Genomic DNA, 21,757 nt, shown 5'->3' with positions numbered 1-21,757 from the left:
GGCTGCCAAACCAAGCCTGATAGAAATCTAGCAGAACGGTCTCTGCCAGAAAATTTGGAGACTGGGTAATAGACCTCTTCACATTTTGAAAAAGTTTTGAAATATACATCGGTCAGCTCAAATTTTTATCTTAGGTGTAAATTTAAGAACTTTCGCCAAAAATGGTTTAATTTGGACATGATTTAGAGGTGTCTCCAATCAAAAATCGTGTTTTTGCTGTTTACACTCTGATTTGACAAGCCCTACATGCCCACATATCGTCAAAGAGTGTTCTTTAGACATATCTTAACATGTTTTAACAGGTAACATAGCTCTAATCGCAATAGAAAATTTGATAACTGGATTTTTATATAGAAAAGAATACCAAAACCAACAAAAAATTCTACTAATTTTCCTTAGTTTTGATATAATTTTCAATATGAAAATACAGTTAACAATTTTTCTGTTGCGATTAGAGCTATGTTCATCTGTTAAAACATGTTAAGATATGTCTAAGGAACAACCTTTGATGATATGTGGGGATGTAGAGCCCATTAAATCAGAGTGTAAGTGATCTTCCTATAGAAACATAGCAAAAACACGATTTTTGATTGGAGACACCTCTAAATCATGTCAAAATTAAGCCATTTTTGGCGAAAGTTCTTAAATTCACACCTAGAACAAAAATTTGAGCTGACCCATGTATATTTCAAAACTTTTTAAAAATGTGGCGAGGTCTACTGGGTAAGTGTGGGGGTGTTACGATAGTATTGAATAGCATCAGTGAGCCCCTCACACATAGATTACTTTGGTTGATACGAGGAGACACCGGGAATTCGCGAACTAAGTAAAAATGTGAATTCGGACGCGAAATAAAGCAACTTAATGAATAATGTAAAAACGTCTTTACATTCATTACAAACACTGATGTTTATTTAATATTATTAATAATTATTTGTTTACTACGCTCCTCTTGTTTTACTGTTTTGCCGTTCTGCTTTTCGCCAAATTTTGCGAGTTTAGTACAATGCCGATATTGCTGCAATGCACTGATCGTAGGTCGCTAACTTATGCCAAAGCATTGCAAATTGTAGCATACTGCATTTCCGTTGTCATTGTGCTCGGTCCTTTACTATGAATGAGTTTGTGTTTAGCCAAACTGCCCTTGTGTTTGAATGATTTGCTACATATATCACATTTGTGCGGCCGCTTGTCAGTATGGGTTAACATATGTGACTGCAGGTGGTGCTGCTGAAGGAATTTTTCGTCACATATCTCGCACTTCCGAGGACCATCATCACCGTGAGTAAGTTTGTGAAAAGCTAAGTAAGCATGTCGTGTGAACATTTTGTCACACATATTACATTTATACGGGCGCTCACCAGTGTGGGTTAACACATGGTTCTGCAGGTTAGACTTCTGGAAGAATTTTTTGTCGCATATCTCGCACTTATGCTGGCGGTAATTACTGTGAATGAATCTATGAGTGAGCAAGTTACTATTCTGGGTGAATGATGCGCCACATATCTCACATTTGTAAGGCCCGTCCTGAGTGTGGGTTACCACATGTTTCTCCAGTTGATGCGGCTGAAAAAATTTTTCATCACATATCTCGCACTTATGCGTCCGTTCTTTATTGTGAATGAAATTGTGCCGGGACAAGGTAGAACTCTGGGCAAATGATTTGCCACAAATATTACATTCGAACGGTCGCGCGCCAGTGTGACTGATCACATGTTTCTTCAGGCCATTCTTCTGACGGAATCCTTTGCCACATACCTTGCACGTATGCGGCCGTTCATTACTGTGAATGAGTTTATGACTGACCAAGTGACCCATCTGGATAAATGATTTGCCACATATATCACATTCGTACGGTCGCTCTCCAGTGTGAGTTAACACATGAATCTTCAGGTTTGACTGCAGAAGGAAAATCTTGTCACATATCTCGCACTTATGCGACCGTTCACTACTGTGAACTTTTCTGTGCCTGATCAAGTCACACTTCATGATAAATGATTTTCCGCATATTTCACATTTAAACGGCCGCTCACCGGTGTGGGTTAACGCATGTTTCTTTAGCTGATGCTGCCGAGGGAATTTTTTATCACATACCTCACAATTATGCGGCCGTTCTTGTCCTCGCAGCTCACTGTCGGTTCGCTTCCGTTGCTTAGCAGACATGTCATTCTAATACCTAAATCCCGGCTGTGAATTCGAGAATACTAATAGGTTGTCATTACCAGTGGAACCAATGCTAACAAATATGAAACAAAATAATATCAGATTTGTGTTGTTCATTGAAGACATTCACAAAGAAAAAAAAACAACTATTTTGTAACAAATATGTCGTAAACAAATAATATTCGTTAAAACACTAGCGCCACCATACCTGCATATCCCAAATAGATGTCGATCATTTCAAATCATTCAATCCTGTGATGCCTCGTGATGATATCCCAATTACCTTTCAAGAGGTAACTGAACTGTGCTGAACTTCCGATATAAAGACAATTGTTGTTTATTGAGGTTTTACCCTATTGGTCATTCGCCTATAATAAACAAAGATACGAAATCAAAATTTTATGAACCATATATACATATCAATATCAATTCATCAAAAGGGCTAATGAGATTTTCGTAAAAACTTATTTCGCTCATTACTCCGCTGTCGAGTTGAATTCAATGAAAGATACACATGAATCAACATCTTTACCCTTGGTAGAATCATTTTCAAATATCTTCTGTATTGAAATTATAACAAATTAAGAGAAATCAGCAAAACAAAAGTTTGTTTACCAATCTTATTAGCCCTATTCAAAAGTTGATATGGATATTATATGTGATTTTCGACCTGCCAATAATTGACCTGCTTTGAGTCAAATGAATCAAAACAACTATCGCATCCAATATACCATTAGCAGCACGCACAACTATTCTAATTTATTAGCAGTTGAAATCGATGTGACCCTTATTTTTAATGGTAAATTATCGAAAAATGAATTTTAACCAAGAAAAACTACTCTAAGAGACTCTAAAGACTTTATTAATTTGATATAGAGTTCTATGCAAATCATTTCACACATACCACTTGGGGGATTTGTTTACCTCCAGCTGTCATATGTAAAACTGTCAACCGAATTAAACGTTTGAAAAAGTTCGTCAGAACTATTCATAGTGATGTTGAAATGCTCTACGCCGCTGGAAAACTTATTCCGAACGCGTACAATACTGGTTGGTAAGGTTCCATCGTGAAAATAGTACGACCGAAAAGTTATTTCCGATTTGTTTTCCTCTAAAGACGTTGAATCTCTCTGGATAAAGACTCGCCAAATCTATCTTATTCATATTTTTTTATCAGTAAGTGTCATTCCAATCGAGCACGAGACCTGTCAAAAGCCCGCAATACGAAGAAAATCGCTTCGAATCCTCCTGGAACGAGGGCCATTGACAGGTCTCGTGCTCGATTGGAATGACACTGACAGATAAATGGTAAACAAACGATTGACGTGTCGAGTCTTTACCCTGTCAAAAAAAATGTGGACGAACATGGTCAGGCGATTTAAAAAGTTTGACGTTTGACTCAACTCGCCTGTGCTAATTGCCCCTAGGAACAAATGCAATTTGCGAAAGCGATTTAAAGGCAATTTCAATACTTAGACAAATTTTCTGGCGGCTGAAATGGACTTGGTTGTTTTTTGCGTTTTTCAAACATGGCAGTTCATGTTTGGCTTAAGTTTAAAATGGTTTTTTTTAAACAATTGGCGCGTTCCCGCTTGTATTTTGTGTGTTTAGTGCACTTAATTTAGCCAACGAATGTGAAAAATTGTGGAATCGTGTGTAAGTATAGTGGAACAAGATCTCTGAGTCTAAATGAAAGTCAGATTGTGGTAAGTTTTGGCGTGCAATACGAATTTCACCATCGATTCTTCCTATAGTCTGGTGGTGATTGTAGTGTACCGATAAATTTATGTGAGTAGATAGTGAATCCGAAAATAATTATCATTTTTAATTTTCATATCAGGCAATTAAGGGTGATTAAATGGCGCGTTCTTTGGGCGATTTAAGGGCGGATAGAGCGGCTAAAAAATGACGGCGGCAAATTGCCCAAATGTTGCATATAAAATATCCCCCTAATTGCCAGCAAATTGTAGGGCAATTAGCGCATCCGAGTTGGCAAATAGCCCCCCGCTAGCCAGCAACTTGCCCTTTTTGAATGGGATCCAGAAGGATTCAGCGCAGGCGAGATGGTATAGGTGTTCACATTCGCTATGTTTGAGTGTGTTGGTTTGTTGCTAGTGAAATCAATCATGGCGCCCCAGTACCGCAAAGCACATAAATAACAAACTGACCAATCGAAACGAAGCTTGTAAGCACGTGGTGAAAATAAGTATGGCATCCGGGATCGCAAAAGCGCAAATGTTTACATCACTAACCAATCAGAATGAAGTATGGGACCACGTGCTTTTGTTTTCTCCTTCATTTCTTCTAGTTTGCTCGAAAAAAGTGACAGTCGACGCACACATAGAAAAAAAATGTAGACACCTGTACATTTCGCAGCGAGCGTCGTTATTTTCCTCGTTGAACACACTAATACAGTTACAGATTGTCAAGTACTCTATTGATCATTTTGACGTCTAGGACACCAACACAGTTGCAATGTGTATAGACAACATACATATAACGCTGTGTTTTCAATTCGCCACCTGATTTAACCTCATTTGGCAAAAAAAACTACCCGATCTAACCTCAATCTCGCACTAACACAACTCCACATAGATTAGTCAATATACAGTGTAAAATAACAGATTTTCCAAGGATGCCAGGTGACGCTTTGAAAAATCTGTGCGCGGCCCATTTAAAAATCTGTGCCTATCTGTGTAACGGAAAACGTACAAATGGTGCTGAACACAAGAATTAAGCGCATGGTAAAAAATTTAGAATTCTCGACAAACATATGATTACTGCGTAAAAGTCAACTGTCAAAATTCTGTTTGAAAGGAAATTCCGGACAAACCTAACACAGCTCAATGCAGTTTATGAAAGAGAAAACTTTTCTCTTTTGTTTACTACCAACATCTGTGATTGGTGAGTAACGGTTTGTCCAGAATTTCCGCTCATGAATGTGAATTATGACAGTTGGCTTTTAAGCCGTAATCATATGTTTGTCGAGAATTTAGGAATCTGTGCTAATCCATGCATTGTAGAAGAAAGCTGTGGCAATCTGTGCATTAAAACAGAAAACTGTGGAAATCTGTGCAGTTTTTGCAATCTGTGCAGCATATTGAAAATCTGTGAAACACAGATAAATCTGTGCACCTGGCATCCCTGAGATTTTCCAACTCAACCCACTGAGAAGTCCAAAAAATTGTTTCAAAATCGTTCAACACGGGTCCAACGATGGACGTTCGTTGAACGGTTATTTGGACGATGTCCAAATTGGTCCAACGAACGTCCTTCATTGGACGATTTTGAAACCAACCGTTCTTAGAGGGAAGCTTAACTGAAATTCTCGCGTTTTTTTTTTTGAAAAGGGCCAATGCTGTCAAAGTCCACTTTGAGAGAAAATTCTTGACAAAAACGATTAATCGCCGATTATTGTGCTTTTCACCGAAGATTAGCATGCGACAAAATCAATTCAAAATGGCGAAATAATTGAAAATATACCCTGTTCGCTCCATCCGTCCAGTCTAGAACAAACATCAAGAAATATATAGGCCCTGTTGGTCAGGAATCAGACGGTCATGAATTGACGTTCATGGATTTATTCACCCCTTAAGGCTAGTTTACAGTTCGGAAAACGTGTCACGGGATTTAAGTCCCTGTGTATTTTAAATGGAGCTCGGGATTTCAAATCCCGCGACGGGAAATGAGTCTACACAAAAATGACAGTTTTCCTGAAGTGTAAACCCAACCGCGGGAAACATCACGGGATTTTAAAACTCTCCACACAGAAATCCGGCCGGGAACAATTCAACACAAATTGTTTCCGACGGGAAAAATAGTATTCTTATAAGGTTTGCAATTCGCTGCATGTTTGATACTGTTTGTATTTTTAAGAAGCAGCAGAGTTTTTGGTTTGACAGTTTGGAGAGATCTCGGCGGGAAATTTTCCCTGATCAAATCCCGACGCCAATCCCGTGCGAAATCCCGTGACCCATTTCCCGAACTGTAAACTAGCCTTTATACCTGTTGAGCGCCTGTTGGAAATTCTCGCGGTTTTTGGAAACGGGCCAATAAGCATACTGTCAAAATTCACTTTGAGAGGTAATTCTGGACAAACCGTTAATCACCGATTATAAATTACAACAGCAGACGAAAGAGAAAACTTTTCTCTTTCATAAAATGTTAACATCCATTCTCGGCGATCTACGGTTTGCCCGGAATTTTCTCGCAAAGTGAATTTTGACAGCATGCTTATTGGCCGTTTACAAAAAACACCCGAGAATTATTTGCTACTATTGTTTGGTACCCACTTAATTTATTGATTAGTGTGCCTTTTTGATTCCTACATCGATTCCTTTGCATACTCCTAAGTTTTTTCTTGGGTCAAGACCAATAGTCGTTCGAAAACTTCATATAAAGAATAATTAAATTTATATTTTTGTAACTTTGCGGAATTGAAGAGGTTAAATCTTAAAAATGGCTGTTTCGCAATCTTGTCGCTATCTTATTTTTTCGCTATTTTTGCTAATTTCCAGTGAGAACCACAATATAAATCACAGCAGTAAACGAAAGAGAAAACTTTTCTGTTTCATAAAGCGTTAACATCCAATCTCGATGAGTTACGGTTTGTCTGGAATTTTCTCTCAAAGTGAATTTTGACAGTATGCTTATTGGCCGACTCGGATGCGCTAATTGACCTTCAATTTGCCAGCAAATTGCTGGCAATTAGGGGGCTATTTTAAATGCAACATTTGGGCGATTTGCCGCCGTCATTTTTTAGCCGCTTTACCCGTCCTTAAATCGCCCAGGGAACGCGCCATTTTAATCGCCCTTAATTGCCTAATATGAAAATTACAAATAATACTTATTTTCGGATTCATTATCCACTCACATAAAGTTATCACTGCACTAGATAATCACCACCAAACTATAAGAAGAATCAATGGTGAAAATGGCATTGCACACCAAAACTTACGACAATCTGAATTTTATTAAGAGTTTAGGTCAGAGATCTTATTCCACTATATTTACACACGATTCCACAATTTCCAATGAAGTGCACTATACAAACAAAATACAAGCGAGAACACGCCAAACGTTTTAAAAAAACTATTTTAACGATAGTTTTCTGTCGGTTGCAATGGACTTGGTTGTTTTTTTTGTATTTTTAAAACATGTCGGTTCATGTTTGGCTTAAGCTTAAAAAAAATTTAAGCAGCTGGCGTGTTCTCGCTTGTATTTTGTTTGTCTAGTGCACTTCATTTAGCCAACGTATGTGAGAAATTGTGGAATCGTGTGTAAGTATAGTAGAACAAGATCTCTGACCTAAAGTCTTAATGAAAGTCAGATTGCGGTAAGTTTTGGTGTGCAATGCCAACTTCACCTATGAAGGGCAATTAGTGCATCCGAGTTGGCAAATAGCCCCCCGTTAGCCGGCAACTTGCCCTTTTTGACTGGGATATGTTTGTGGAGAAATAAAAATAATTTTGTAAAATTGAATTATCACAACCACACAATCCATTGAACAATCTTGTTCCCTATGCTTTTGTTGGGATAACTGTCCAAAATGCTAACCCATGTGGCTAAATTCACTGTCAAGGAAGACCGATAGTGTCAAACGGGGACGTGCTTACAATTTTTTTAGAAAATCAATTAAAAATCACCAAGTATATATTGTTATATTTAGAAAGATGAGCTCTATCAGTTTATGAAATAAAAGGAGAATTTTATTCTTCATTAATTGACCCAATTATAAAAATAAAGGCTCTTAACATATTACAAACAGGATTATGTTGACCGCCTTTATGGAACGTAAAAAACTGAACTTGCTTTGCCACATATATCACATTTTCTTGGGTCGCTCACCAATGTGTATTCGGAAGTGTCGCAGCAGATGTTGCTTCTGAAGGAATTCTTTGCCACATATTTCACAATTATGCGGGCGTTCATTACTGTGAATATTTCTGTGCCTGTTCAAAGTGCTCGTCCCCTTAAATGATTTGCCACATATGTCACACACGTACGGTCGCTCACCAGTGTGGTTTAGCACATGTTGCTTCAGTTGATGCTTTTGAAGGAAATCTTTGCCGCATACCTCGCACTTATGCGGTAGTTCACTGCTGTGAATACGTTCATGCAAATTTAAGATACTCTGACGGGTAAAAGATTTGGCACACATATCACATTTGTACGGCCGCTCGCCTGTGTGGATCAACACATGTCGCTTCAGGTGATGCGGCAAAAGGAATTTCTTGGGACATATTCCACACTTGTGCGGCAGCTCATTACTGTGAATATGTCTGTGCTTGATGATGTTATGCTTTCCATTAAATGATTTGCCACATATATCACATTCATATGGCCGCTCGTCAGTGTGGTTTAACACATGTCGCTTCAGGCTTTGTCGCAAAAGAAATTTTTTGTCGCATATCTCGCACTTATGCGGCAGTTCATTACTGTGAATATTTTTGTGTTTGGTCAAAACACTTTTCTCCTTATATGATTTACCACATATATCACATTTGTACGGCCGTTCGCCAGTGTGGTTTAACAAATGTTTCTTCAGGGTTTGCCGCAGAAGGAATTTTTTGTCACATATCTCGCACTCATGTGACAGTTCATTACAATGAATATTTCTGTGTCTGTTCAAAACACTCTTCAACTTAAATGATTTGCCGCATATATCGCATTTGTACGGCCGCTCGCTAGTATGGGATGCCGCATGTTCCTTTAGATGTTGCCTCTGAAGGAATGCTTTGTCACATACCCCGCACTTATACGGCAGTTCATTACTATGAATGTGTCTGTGCAAAGTTAAGATACTTTGACGGGTAAATGACTTATCACATATATCACATTTATACGGCCGCTCGCCAGTATGAGTTAACACATGTCGCTTAAGCAGATGCTTCTGAAAGAATTCTTTGCCACATATCTCGCACGTATACGGCCGTTCATTGCTATGAAAATTTCTGTGCCTGTTCAAAATACTCTTACCCTTAAAAGATTTGCCACATAAATCACATTCGCAGGGCCGCTCACCAGTGTCGGCTCGATCTTTTTGCTTCGAAGGCGTGTCTGTCGCATCTCTAAGCCTCCATAATGCATCCGACACTGTTGAGAGATCGCTGTTAGTGACAATCCTAAAAAAATAAACAAAAATAATGATTTACTTACATGAAACAGCATTATTACAGTACCCGTATAAATTGGAAGTACTCCGGAAAATATTAGGGAGAAGGTCGTGTCTGTACTCAGTTCTTCATTTTTTCTACTTCATGGGAGCAAACTGAAGTAAAAGTCTAATTCTTTCCATCAGGCTTGTATTGTGGATATCATTAAAGCTACTAAATCGCTGTGTATCAGGTCTTAATTGGCAAAAACGACGTGGAGTTTGACACCCGCTTGAATGAGCACCGTAAATGGATAATTTGTCGTATTTAGTATATTGTAGATAGACAATAAACACATCATACCGTGTATTGTTTGCATCATTTATGGCATTGTTTTCAGTCCGATAACCATTTATAGGGTATATGGCGTTTGGTTACGTTACAATGCAAAAACGATGATTCCAATTTTGCACGAATGTCGACCAGTTCGTATTAAATTAGTTATTGGGGAGGCGTTTCGAGTTCGTCTCATCAGAATCCGACACTAACTTAGTGACAGCACTAAGCTAGCGGCTTCTTTTCTTGTGGGACATTACGTAGGACTAGGGGCTTGCTTAGAAACACAAAGTGTTATTAATAAAGTCATGGGTGCGTTTCGACTTCGTTTCATCAGAAACTGACACTAACTTATTGCCGGGATAGGCGCCAGCTTAGCTCTAAATCCCAAAATGGAAACACTATTTATGTTTCCAATCGAACGAGAGGTCACACGTGATGTCCCGTTACAATAGATGTTCTGTTAAGCCGATGAGACACAGCGAAGCCGAATGAGTCAAAGTGGTAACGCACCAATGACTTTATTAAGATATGATTTGTGCCCTTCACGTACAAAAAGTAGTTTCATCGAAAATTTTCGCGTTTAGGAGAAAGATTGGTGTTTACCCAATTTTGCCTCCTTATGGAGGAATATAGCATAGTGCTTTCGCATTGGCCTGCTAAACCAAAACAAGACTCGAGCAATACCGAATTGAACTCTTGCCGATGAGTCTCACGAACACTAATACAGTTTCTTGATTGAAACCAATCCCATTGGATTTTACCGTCTTGGTTTATTATTTTCAACCACGTTTTATTATAGTGTTTGTGTTTGGCAATGTTTACGTAGGGTAACTGTGCCTTAATTCATGTCAGCACCTTTATTCCTCCCGTCCACTTCTCGACAAACATATGATTACGGCCTAAAAGCCAACTGTCAAAATCCACTTTGAATGGAAATTCCAGACAAACCGTTACTAGTCGAACACAGTTCACAACAGTTTATGAAAGAGAAAACTTTTCTCTTTCGTTTATTATCAACATCTGTGATTGGCATGTAAAGCGGACCCTACACGAGCAGAAATATTTAAATTGAAAGCACATATCTCGACAAACATATGATTACGGCCTAAAAGTCAACTGTCAAAATCCACTTTGAATGGAAATTCCGGATGGATTTTGAGTTGGCTTTTAGGCCGTAATCATATGTTTGTCGAGATATGCGTGAAACATCCCTCTAAGAACGGTTGGTTTCAAAACCGTCCAATGACGGACGTTCGTTGGACCAATTTGGACAACGTCCAAATAACCGTTCAACGAACGTCCATCGTTGGACCCGTGTTGAACGATTTTGAAACAAATTTTTGGACGTCTCAGTGGGATTTCAAAACCTTTGCAACTGTTCATAGGCGCCATGCAAAAACGACGCAAGATTCATTTCATTCTATGTTTTTCCCACTGCACATAGATACCTTGTAAATACGTCCTAAGCATCAAAATAAAAGAAAATATTTTCTTCTGTTCATGCGACTTATTTTCGAAGGTGAATTTAGAAAGTATAATAAATTAAATGATAATTGAAAAGCTTAGTTATTCTAAAGTAACATGCCATTCGTTGGTTTTAACCACTTCAAGCCAATGGTTTGTTAATATAAACCAAAGTTTTCCGCAATGCTATTTACCATAGTAATGAAGAACATTCGTATTCTGGTGCTCACTTTGTCGAAAACTTTGGAGAAATTCAATATTCGTCGTAAGAGCTATCTTTGCTGAAAAAAGCCTTATGTGCAGTGTCGTATAATTCTTAGGCCGAAAAAAGACCTATGTGAAAGGTCCTATAATTTTCAAAAGGACGCATCATTCTAAAGCGCTTAAAAACTACATTAGCACTAAAAATTTCATGTTTTCAGTATTATTTACCTAAAGAGCATAGTCTTTAGACTATATTGGCACAATTGTTCCATCAAAACATATATTTGCTCTCTAATAGGGATTTGTTTTTGGTTCATGAAACTTCAGCCTCGTTTTTCTCAGTTCGAGCTCAATGTCACTTAGGACCTTTTGAATAAGTACTCATATTATGATGCCCAAGACAAGCTGTAGACTATAAACATATCATACCTTTTTAGTGGTATCGTTGTCTCGTGTACAGGAGCGCTGATCCTTTCGGTAGTTTCCTTCACCGTTGTAACTGGGGCAGAAAATCCGTTCACAAGCTCCATGAAATAGAAATTTTTAATCGCAAACTAAATTCAAATCGCTCGATGAAAGAGGCTGAAAGGAGACACCGTGAACTATAATATTTCTCGCGTACTTGTTGAAACGGTCCTATGTGCAAATGAAAGCCTCCCCAGTAAAGTTCAGCCGGAAATGAACTGGAATTCTGGCTGGTTCCAGTTCGTATTCCGGCTCCAGTGCAACAACCGATTCTAACTTGAATCGGTTGTGTCACTGGAGCCGGAATATGAACTGGAACCAGCCAGAATCCCGGTTCATTTCCGGCTGAGCTTAACTGGGTCTCTTTGTTTACTTACTCTTTCCCAGTTAAACTCATTCCGGAACCGGTTCGGATTTCTGAATGGAGTCATTATGGATTCCAAATCAAATGCAACAACCGATTCCGACTCAGAATCGGTTGTTGCATTTGATTTGGAATCCATAATGACTCCATTCAGGATTCCAAATAAAATTCCAAATGGTTTGACCGGGTTAAAGCTACCCGCCGTTTACTGTAAAAGTAGGTGTGGGCAACCAAAGAATCTCGACCATCCGTCAAAATCTCAACGACCTCGACTGGGATTGAACCCAGACCAACTGGGGTGGGGGTGGCGGTCACGCTAACCACACAACCATCGGCGCCGTCCTAAAACAGATTCAAGATAATCTGCATAAGGTGCATGCATGTGTGTACAATAATATTATTGGTGGCAAACGCCTTGAGAACCTCAAAAAGGCTGAAAGCACTAGTTTCTATATTCAAAACATTGTTTTTATTAATTTCGATTTTAACAACTTCTTTTTTCTGGAAGTAAAGCAGTATTTACGCAATATAGATGTTGCCAATTGTAAAACCAAAACTCTCGATTTACGTATGCCTATACCTTATCTGGTATCATCTTGGGTTTTCACGTCATTTGCAGTTTGACAAGACCAAAATTTGACAAGACCATAATTTGATGTTGGAACGGTCTATCCCTGAGAATCATCATAGGAAGGGCAATCCCTCGATGTGGACACGCTCTTCTTCCCTTTGGGGCAGACCCTCGTTAGAAACTGACTCAGTTTCGCTTCAAACGAAAACCACAACAGATAAAAAAGACGCCCAGTCAAAAAGGGCAAGTCGTTGACTTACGGGGAGCTATTTGCCAAGTCAGATGCGCTATTTGCCCTTAAAATTTGCCAGCAAAATTGACGGGAATGTCACGGTTCACAGCGGAAATCCAGCGTAATAAATCGGATGCTCGAAGCAAATAAAACACAACTTTTACGCTTACTTTTATTTTAGCCCGAAAAACAAACAAACTGCACTTTTGCATGATCGTGGCTAAATAATAACTCGCCTGATAGGCGTTTGCTTTATGCACTGAACGAGGGATCGACTTAGTGAATAGGGGTCACATATGAGTTCGGTTAACAAGGTGTACATAGATAGTAGCATGTTGGTATAAGGTGGTCACTGTTTTTCTCCACACAAATTGCATGTGTAAACAAATCTTGTTTATAACCAAAAGTTATAGCTGTTTAAAGTTAAAAGGTGCTCTACAGACACCATTAGCGGGAAAAGGTTAATGACCTAATTACTGAAACAACATTTCTTTGGACATTTATTTTTATTGACTTCAATTTACAATTTCACTTTACTGTGAATGAGTTTGTGCTTGGCCAAGTTATCCTTCTGGTTAAACGAATTGCCACATATATCACATTTGTACGGCTGCTCACCAGTGTGAATAAAAACGTGTCGCAGTAGGCGACTCTTCCGTGTGAATGCTTTACCACATATATCACATTGGAATGGGCGCGCAGCTGTATGAAAGCGAATATGTCGCTGCAGGAAATGCTCCTGAAGAAATTGTTTGTCACATAACTCGCACTTATACGGGAGTTCATTACTATGACTGAGTCTGTGCTTGATCAAGATTTTCTTCTGGGTATATGATTTGCCACATACATCACATTTGAACGGGCGCTCGCCAGTATGAGTGGTAGCGTGTCGCTTCAGGTAATGCTTCTGTCGGAATTCTTTGCCACATGTCTCACACTTATACGGCAGTTCGTTACTGTGAGTATGTTTGTGCGAGATTAACGTACTCTGATAGTTAAATGCTTTGCTACATATATCACATTCGAACATCCGCTTGCCAGTGTGGATTAACATATGCTGCCTCAGATGGGGCTTAGTGAGGAATTTTTTGTCACATATCTCGCAATTATGTGCCAAATCATTACTGTGAATGAGATTGTGCTTGACCAAGAATTTCATCTGGGTAAATGATTTGCCACATTCATCACATTTGAACGGGCGCGCAGATGTGTGAGTGTTAACGTGCCGCTGTAGGGAATGATCCTGAAGGAATTGTTTGTCACATACCTCGCACTTACGTGGGAATTCACCGTGAAGGAGCCTGTGCCTGACTAAGTTTTTCTTATGATTGAATGATTTGTCACATTCATCACATTTGTACGATCTTCCGCCAGTGTGCTTGAGTTTGTGTGAAACTAAATTATCCTGCCGGGCGAATACTTCGTTACAAATTTCACATTTGTACTGCCCCTCACCAGTGTGTGTGAAGAAGTGTCGCTTCAAGGAATGTTTTCGTAGATATCCTTTGCCACATACCTCGCACTTATGCGGTAGATCACTATTGTGAATGTGTTCAGCCAATGTGAAGGTACTCTGCATAGTGTAGGATTCACCACATTTGTACGGTTCTTCGCCAGTATGAGGGAGTGTGTTTGAAACTAGGTGATCCTGCTGGACGAAAATTTTGTCACATACTTTTCGTTTGTACGGTCGCTTGCGTGTGTGAATAACCACATGTTTTTTCAGGTTTGACTGCAGACGGAATTGTTTGTGACATATCTCGCACTTATGCGGCCGTTCATTACTATGAATTAGTTTGTGTCTATTCAAGGCGCTATCGCCATAAAAAGATTTACCACATATATCACATTTGTACGGGCGCTCACCAGTGTGAAGTAACATATGATTCTTTAGGTTATGCTGCCAAAGGAATTTTCTGTCACATATCTCGCACTTATACGACCGTTCATTACTGTGAATTTGTTTGTGTACGGTTAAACTACTCTGGCGGTTAAATAATTTACCGCATATAACACATTTGTACGGCCGCTCGCTAGTGTGGGTTAACAAGTGTTCATTTAAGTGGGCCTCCAGAATGTATGTTTTGTCACATACCTCGCATTTATATGGTCGCTTGCCAGTGTGGGTTAAAATATGTAGCTTCAGGTAATGTAAGTTAGCGAATTTTTTGTCACATACCTCGCACTTCTGCGGCCGGTCATTACTGTGTATGCGTTTATGCCCTGTTAGGGTACTCTGGGTATTAAATAACTTACCACATATATCACATTTGTAGGGCTCTTCGCCAGTATGAGTCAGTTTGTGTGAAGCTAGGTGGTCCTGCCGGGTGAATGCTTTGTCACATATGTCACACTTGTACGGCTGCTGGCCAGTGTGAGTTAACACATGTTGCTTAAGGGTATATTGTGAAAGAAGTTTTTTGTTACATATCTCGCAATTGTATGGCCGCTCGCCAGTGTGCTTTAACATATGTAGCTTCAGGTGATACTGCTGAATGAATTGTTTGTCACATATCTCGCATTTATGCGGACGATCACCCCCGTGAATAAGTTTGTGTACAGCTAAGTTACCACGCAGGGTAAACATTTTGTCACATATATCACATTTGTACGGGCGCCTGCCAGTGTGGGTATTCAAGTGCTGTCGCAGTGTAAGCTTTTGTAGAAATCCTTTGCCACATACCTCGCACTTATGCGGCCGGTCACTACAGTGAATGCGTTTATGCAATGTCATTTTCCGTTGGCTATTAAATAGTTTACCACACATATCACATATGTACGGCTCTTCGTCTGTGTGATTGAATTGAGGACCACATAACGCAGTGTCAGTTTGCTTTTGTGAATCCGATAACGTTAAGCGATCGTGGTCAGTATCAATGCTATAATGTAAAAAAAAATGCTTATAATGAACAATATTATCTATCAGATCTGTATTGTAGAATCTAGTTATATTTGATATTATGGTAAGTCGATTGTATTCGGACCACTTTTCCCTTCTTTCAACCAAATTATCCCAGGCCGTACCTAGTGAATAAAAATCATACCATACCCATTTGATAAAATCGTGGGCTCCCGCACAGTAGCACTGGTGTCTTCGATAATTTCCTTTACCGTCATAACTGAACCGTCCACAGGCTCCATTAAATTGAATTTATAATTGTAGAACAAATTCGAATTCCGTTCCTTGCTAAACATAGACAATCGTATAATTAATAAATTACAATCGCGAACTAATCCAAAGTACGTACCTATACTATTTTCGCTATATTCATGCGAAGACACTGAGCGGAGCACGTATATGGCACCCCTATCCCGTTTGTATTGAACTACCGAAAAACACTATCCTTGACCTCAGTAATGGTCGAACCTAGGAAAGCTCTACTATAGTAAAATGTATAAAGGTATTTAAATGCTCTGTGCCGCTGCCCGCTGTAAATCTTATTTCGGAGACGTACAATACCGATTGTTTAGAAGTTCCGTCCCGAAATTAATCCGATGGAAAAGCTATTTTCGATTTGTTTTCCTCAACCTATTGGCGAATCAAAGCGCGATTGACTCACAGATGGCACGTATATATAAATGCCCTGTCAAAAAAAATGTGGACGAACATGGTCAGGCGATTTAAAAAGTTTGACGTTTGGCTCAACTCGCCTGTGCTAATTGCCCCTAGGAACAAATGCAATTTGCGAATGCGATTTAAAGGCAATTTCAATACTTAGACAAATTTTCTGGCGGCTGAAATGGACTTGGTTGTTTTTCGCGTTTTTCTAACATGTCGGTTCATGTTTGGCTTATAAGCTTAAAATTGCTTTTTGAACAATTGGCGTGTTCTCACTTGTACTTTGTTTGTCTAGTGCACTTCACTTAGTCAACGAACGTGGGAAATTGTGGAATCGTGTGTAAGTGTAGTAGAACAAGATCTCTGACCTAAAGTCTTAATGAACGTCAGATTGTGATAAGTTTTGGTATGCAATACTAATTTCACCATTGATTCTTCCTATCGTTTTGTGGTGATTACCTAGTGTAGTGATAAGTTTATGTGAGTAGATAATGAATCCGAAAATAAGAATTATTTGTAATTTTTATATTGGGCCATTAAGGGCGATTAAATGGCGCGTTCCATGGGCGATTTGGGGGCGGGTTGGGCGGCAAAAAAAAATGACGGCGGCAAATCGCCCAAATGTTGCATTTGAAATAGCCCCCTAATTCCCAGCAATTTGCTGGCAATTTGAAGGTCAATTAGCGCATCGGAGTTGGCAAATAGCCCTCCGTTAGCCAACAACTTGCCCTTTTTGACTGGGTGATGATAGGAAATTTGACATCCGTCAAAATACGATGATTTTTTTGGTGTTAATAAGCTTCAATATCACGTTCAATCCTCATACCCAAAAACTGCTTTACCTCACCAGCGTCTGTCATCTCGAACTGCTTTGATAATCTACACTTGATTGACTGTAGCATATTCATTGACGAAGACACGATCAAAATATCATCAACGTAGAGCACTAGAATCACTTGCTGCTGTTCAGATCCCAACGTGTACAAACATTGATCATTAGCACTGCGAACAAAACCCAGTTTTACAACAAAGTTGTGGAATTTCTCATTCCACGCTCGTGAGGCTTGCTTCAAGCCATATAGTGCTCGATTCAAACGGCAAACGAGTCCTATTCCTTGCTCAAACCCAGCTGGTTGCGTCATGAAAACCTCCTCGGCCAGTTCACCATTCAAAAACGCGCTTTTAACGTCCATCTGATGAATGTATATTCCATCCTGATTCGCCAACGCTAAGACCGCCCGCAAAGTGTCCAACTTCGCCACAGGAGAGTATGTCTCGGAATAATCGAAACCTTGCCTTTGACTGAAACCACGAGCAACCAGTCTAGCTTTGTATTTCTTCAGCTTTTCCGAGCCGCCATGCTTCACTCGAAACACCCATTTGCACGATATCACCGAACGCCCTTCCGGCTTCTTAACAAGCGTCCAGGTATTATTCCGTTCGAGAGAGTTCAGTTCATCATCTATAGCTGCTTTCCATTCTTTCCAGTCGTCATGTTTCTGCAACTCGTCGATCGTGCCTGGAATCTCATCAACATAATTCACAGCGCTTAAGGCGAAGCTAGCATATTCCATCTCGAAGTCTTTATGCCAGGTAGGAACCGTCCGATTTCGTTGTGGTCTGCCATCCTCAGAATCTGCCTCAATAACTTCGGATCCCGCATCTTCCACGAAACTTTCGAATGTTTCGTCGGATACACTTTCTTCAGAATCCTCTGTCTTAACACTGATGTCATCTTCATCATCGTTTGCAAAAACTCGAGCAGTTTGATTCCTGGTCTGATCCTTGCCCTCGACGGAGCACTTATCCTCAACGAAATCAACATCACGCGCTACCACAATTTGGTTTTTCACGGAGTTCCAAACTCGATAACCGTTAGGACTGTATCCCAGCAAAATACCCTTCCAGCTCTTCGAATCTAGCTTTCGTCTCAATTCATCCGGAATATGGACAAAAACATTACAACCGAAAACTCTTACATTCGACATATTTGGCTTCCGGCTTTCCCACAGCTCAAACGGAGTTTGCTTCGTACCAAGCGCATTCGTTGGGCTTCTGTTAGTCAAAAAGACCGCAGTTTGCACAGCCTGTCCCCAAAAACGCTTATGGATTCCTGAATCCTCCAACATCGCCCTAGCTTTTTCGACGAGTGTTCGATTCAATCTTTCGCTTAGACCGTTCTGTTGCGGTGTGTATGGAACAGTCCACTCGATTTGAATGCCTTTACGCTTACAGAGTTTAATGAACCGTTTGTTCTTATACTCCCCTCCGTTATCACATCTCAAACGAGAAATTTTCTGCCCAAACTTTGCAGTCACCCAGGCTTCGTATACTTCAAAAAAATCAATTACCTGGTCCTTAGACTGCATCAAATAAACTGCTGTGAAGTGACTCCAATCGTCCGTAAATGTAACAAAATATTTCACTCCAGACAGCCCAACCGGCGTTACAGGGCCACACACGTCTGTATGCACGAGTTCGAGTACACGCGTCGAACGTTTGCCGTCAGACGAAGTGAACGGTTTTCTCGTCTGTTTGCCTGCAACGCACGAATCGCAAACAATCATGTCACGATTGACACTTGCGGTACTCATGTTCATTCCCAATACCATTTCACACTGGACCAACTTCTTGAGACTGTTTTCATTTAAGTGACCGAGTCGTCGATGCCATAATTCAAAACTTTTCCGAATACGACCGCACGTCAACAAAGCATCACCAACACTGTGGTTAATCGAGAAAAAATCGAGTTCGTATAGCTTCTCTCGGCGAGACGCAATCGCGACGATTTCGGTACCCCGATAGATCTTCGCCTTTCCAGATTCAAACACTACCTTCATCCCTGCTTTTTCTACCTTCAGTACCGAGAACAAATTACAGCGCAACTTGGGAACAAACAAAGCATCATTGATAGTACATTCAATTTGTTTATCTTTCACAACCGACACTACCTTCACTGTGCCAGAGTGTTCAGCAATAATCGTTTCGCCGTCCTTTGCAATTGCAATTTCGATTGGTTTCTTGAGACGATGTAGCTCGCTAAACAGCCCTCTGTCTCGAACAAGATGATCAGTTGCACCGGAATCAATAAACCACCGGATACGCTGCTCTTCCAAAAATGGCATATCACCACTAACACCAACAAAACAAACTTTTTCTGCATCGTCTGTTTCGGCAACGTTAGCCTTCGATTTCTGCATTTCCTTTCGGTCCATTACCTTTTTCCGGTCAGGGCAATCCATATGTTTGTGCCCTTCCTTCTTGCAATGGAAACAAATCAGTTTCTTTTTCTTCACTTTCTTCGTTCCAAGGAAAACTGCATCTCCACTTGTCGAGGGTGACAACTCCATACCTCGCCGCTTGGTTTCTTCATCGAGCAATCTGCACTTGACAAATTCGATCGATAGATTTTCTTCAGGCATCGTCTCGAGTGCCGTAACTACTCCGGAGTACGAAGATCCCAATGTAACGAGAAGATTACAAACCACGTCTAAGTCCTCTAGCGCAGCACCGGTCGAACGATATTCACGCACCAATTTGTCATACTTGAGAAAATGTTGTTGCAAGTTTCCTCCTTCAAATCGCAGTTGCAGCATCTCCCGCTTTAAATGCATCCGGCTCGCAATGCTACGGCGTTCAAATACCCGATGTAAAGCGTCCCAGCTGTCCTTCGGGAACTGCTTATCGTGTATATACTCGAGCTGCGAGTCGTGGATCCTTGAGACTAGCAGTGACTTACATTTGCGATCTTTCTTAGTGCGTTTTTCCATTTTTTTCGCTTTCGCAGCTTTTACCTCATTTGTGTCACCATCCAACGGAACCAGTTCTTCCACTTGCGCTGCATACGTCTGCACGCACTCCACAAGCTCGTGCTCTTCCAGGAGTATCAACATGCGAAATTTCCACGCAGCGAAGTTTGATCCATCGAATAGCGGCAGCAATGTACGATCGTACCTCTCCTCCTCCATACCATTAACACTCCAATTCCAATCCACGAGAAACGCAATCTGGGCCCAGAACCTGAAGTGGTTTCGGGCAGGTTCAGAGGTAACGATCAAAAAAAACAAAGTGCGAATTACAAAAAAAACAAAAGTTGATTTTTATTCAAAACGTGTTCCTTGTTGATTAATTCTGACAATACGTAAACAAAGTTTTAAGATGCACTGACGTACCAAAAATGGGGGCAATTAGAGTACGGTGGTTACACACTCAACACTGAAGACACTAAGCCTCGAACTAAATTTGATTGGAATTTGTAATGCATCCAACTGGAAAAATTAATCAATAAAATTATGCTGCTAAAGTGCTAAATACTAAACCTCCAAAAGCTGAGGGTTTCCAAATTATGGAATCTTGTCGCCATTCAATTCAATACCCGAATGTACATCATAAATAGCGAAAAACGCGAAAAATTTTAATTTTTTTTATTACCAATTTTAGCTAGTGGCACTTTATATAAATGCACATAATAACCGATTTTGACCTGTTAGAGACAAGCATAAAACGCCATTTTTCATCAGTTTCTATGTAGGCGTTTTCATTGAGCTATTTTGCTTGATATTTACATGATTTATCAACTATAGGATCCTCACTAAAATATTAGTTACAAGATCCCATTCTCACAATTTACAAAAAGTCCCCATAACGTTTAAAACATTAGGTTCTCAATGTAATGAACAGATAATAAACTTCCAAAATTATTATTTGAATATTTAACAAACTAGTCAGCATCAAACTTTTTTTCTTCAATTCAAATATTTTGGTTTGGAGGGGGTTTTAACCTCCAAACCCCCCCCCCCTCCCCTTGGCTACGCCACTGATTGTCAAAGTAAATTTGAAATAAGATTTTGACATTCAGATGCTTTTTAGTTGGACAATGGTCCAACTAAAAAGCGGTCCAGTTAAAAAGTGTCCAACCAGCGAATCACGACTGTAGTATAACCTTTTATAATTTAGAGTAGGTTTTGCAATTCTTCAAAACTTCATGAACTAACTTTAGCAAAAAGCGCAAAAAAGTAAAAGTAGTTTCTTACCATCACTTTTATATTCCATATTAAAATAATTAGTATTTACCTGTAAGAATATCGTTTAGAAATTCACTTCCTCTACAAAAATTAAACCCATCATCCTTATTGTAATTGCAGGCCTGACAGACAGGTGTCTCACAACACGTTTTAGTTTTGCTTTGGTTCTTCAATTCTGGTACCAATTACTGGGTAGTTTTTTTAACAGTGCACATTCTCATGACAAAACGACAACAAATTAGTTCACGAGTGCGCCTGTTTCACAGGCAAATTGAATT

General features: G+C 39.8%; 2 protein-coding genes across 7 annotated transcripts; both read right to left on the bottom strand.

Annotated features, from left to right (window-relative positions):
* Window positions 1-805: 805 nt before the first annotated feature.
* Window positions 806-3,331, bottom strand: LOC131691490 (zinc finger protein 728-like). Of its 6 annotated transcripts, none has more exons than XM_058977928.1 (3): window positions 2,834-3,035; window positions 2,372-2,531; window positions 806-2,204 (listed from the first exon to the last, which is right to left on the bottom strand). In XM_058977928.1, exon 3 carries the CDS (start codon window positions 2,161-2,163, stop codon window positions 1,048-1,050), a length of 1,116 nt encoding a protein of 371 aa, XP_058833911.1. In that variant the 5' UTR covers window positions 2,164-2,204; window positions 2,372-2,531; window positions 2,834-3,035; the 3' UTR covers window positions 806-1,047. The 6 variants fall into 6 exon arrangements, with proteins under 6 accessions (XP_058833911.1, XP_058833912.1, XP_058833908.1 ...); XM_058977929.1 differs by having other exon boundaries at window positions 806-2,187; XM_058977925.1 differs by lacking the exon at window positions 2,834-3,035 and adding an exon at window positions 3,068-3,331 and having other exon boundaries at window positions 808-2,236.
* A 4,518-nt stretch (window positions 3,332-7,849) lies between these two features.
* Window positions 7,850-16,419, bottom strand: LOC131693473 (zinc finger protein 729-like). Its single transcript, XM_058981322.1, has 5 exons — window positions 16,145-16,419; window positions 15,946-16,083; window positions 13,420-15,775; window positions 11,694-11,818; window positions 7,850-9,287 (listed from the first exon to the last, which is right to left on the bottom strand). Exons 2-5 carry the CDS (start codon window positions 16,035-16,037, stop codon window positions 7,988-7,990), a joined length of 3,873 nt encoding a protein of 1,290 aa, XP_058837305.1. The 5' UTR covers window positions 16,038-16,083; window positions 16,145-16,419; the 3' UTR covers window positions 7,850-7,987.
* Between the last annotated feature and the right edge of the window lie 5,338 nt (window positions 16,420-21,757).

Source organism: Topomyia yanbarensis, chromosome 3 (assembly GCF_030247195.1).
Source record: "Topomyia yanbarensis strain Yona2022 chromosome 3, ASM3024719v1, whole genome shotgun sequence".
In the NCBI taxonomy this organism is placed as follows: domain Eukaryota; kingdom Metazoa; phylum Arthropoda; class Insecta; order Diptera; family Culicidae; genus Topomyia; species Topomyia yanbarensis.
This window is presented reverse-complemented; position numbering and strand designations above follow the sequence as displayed.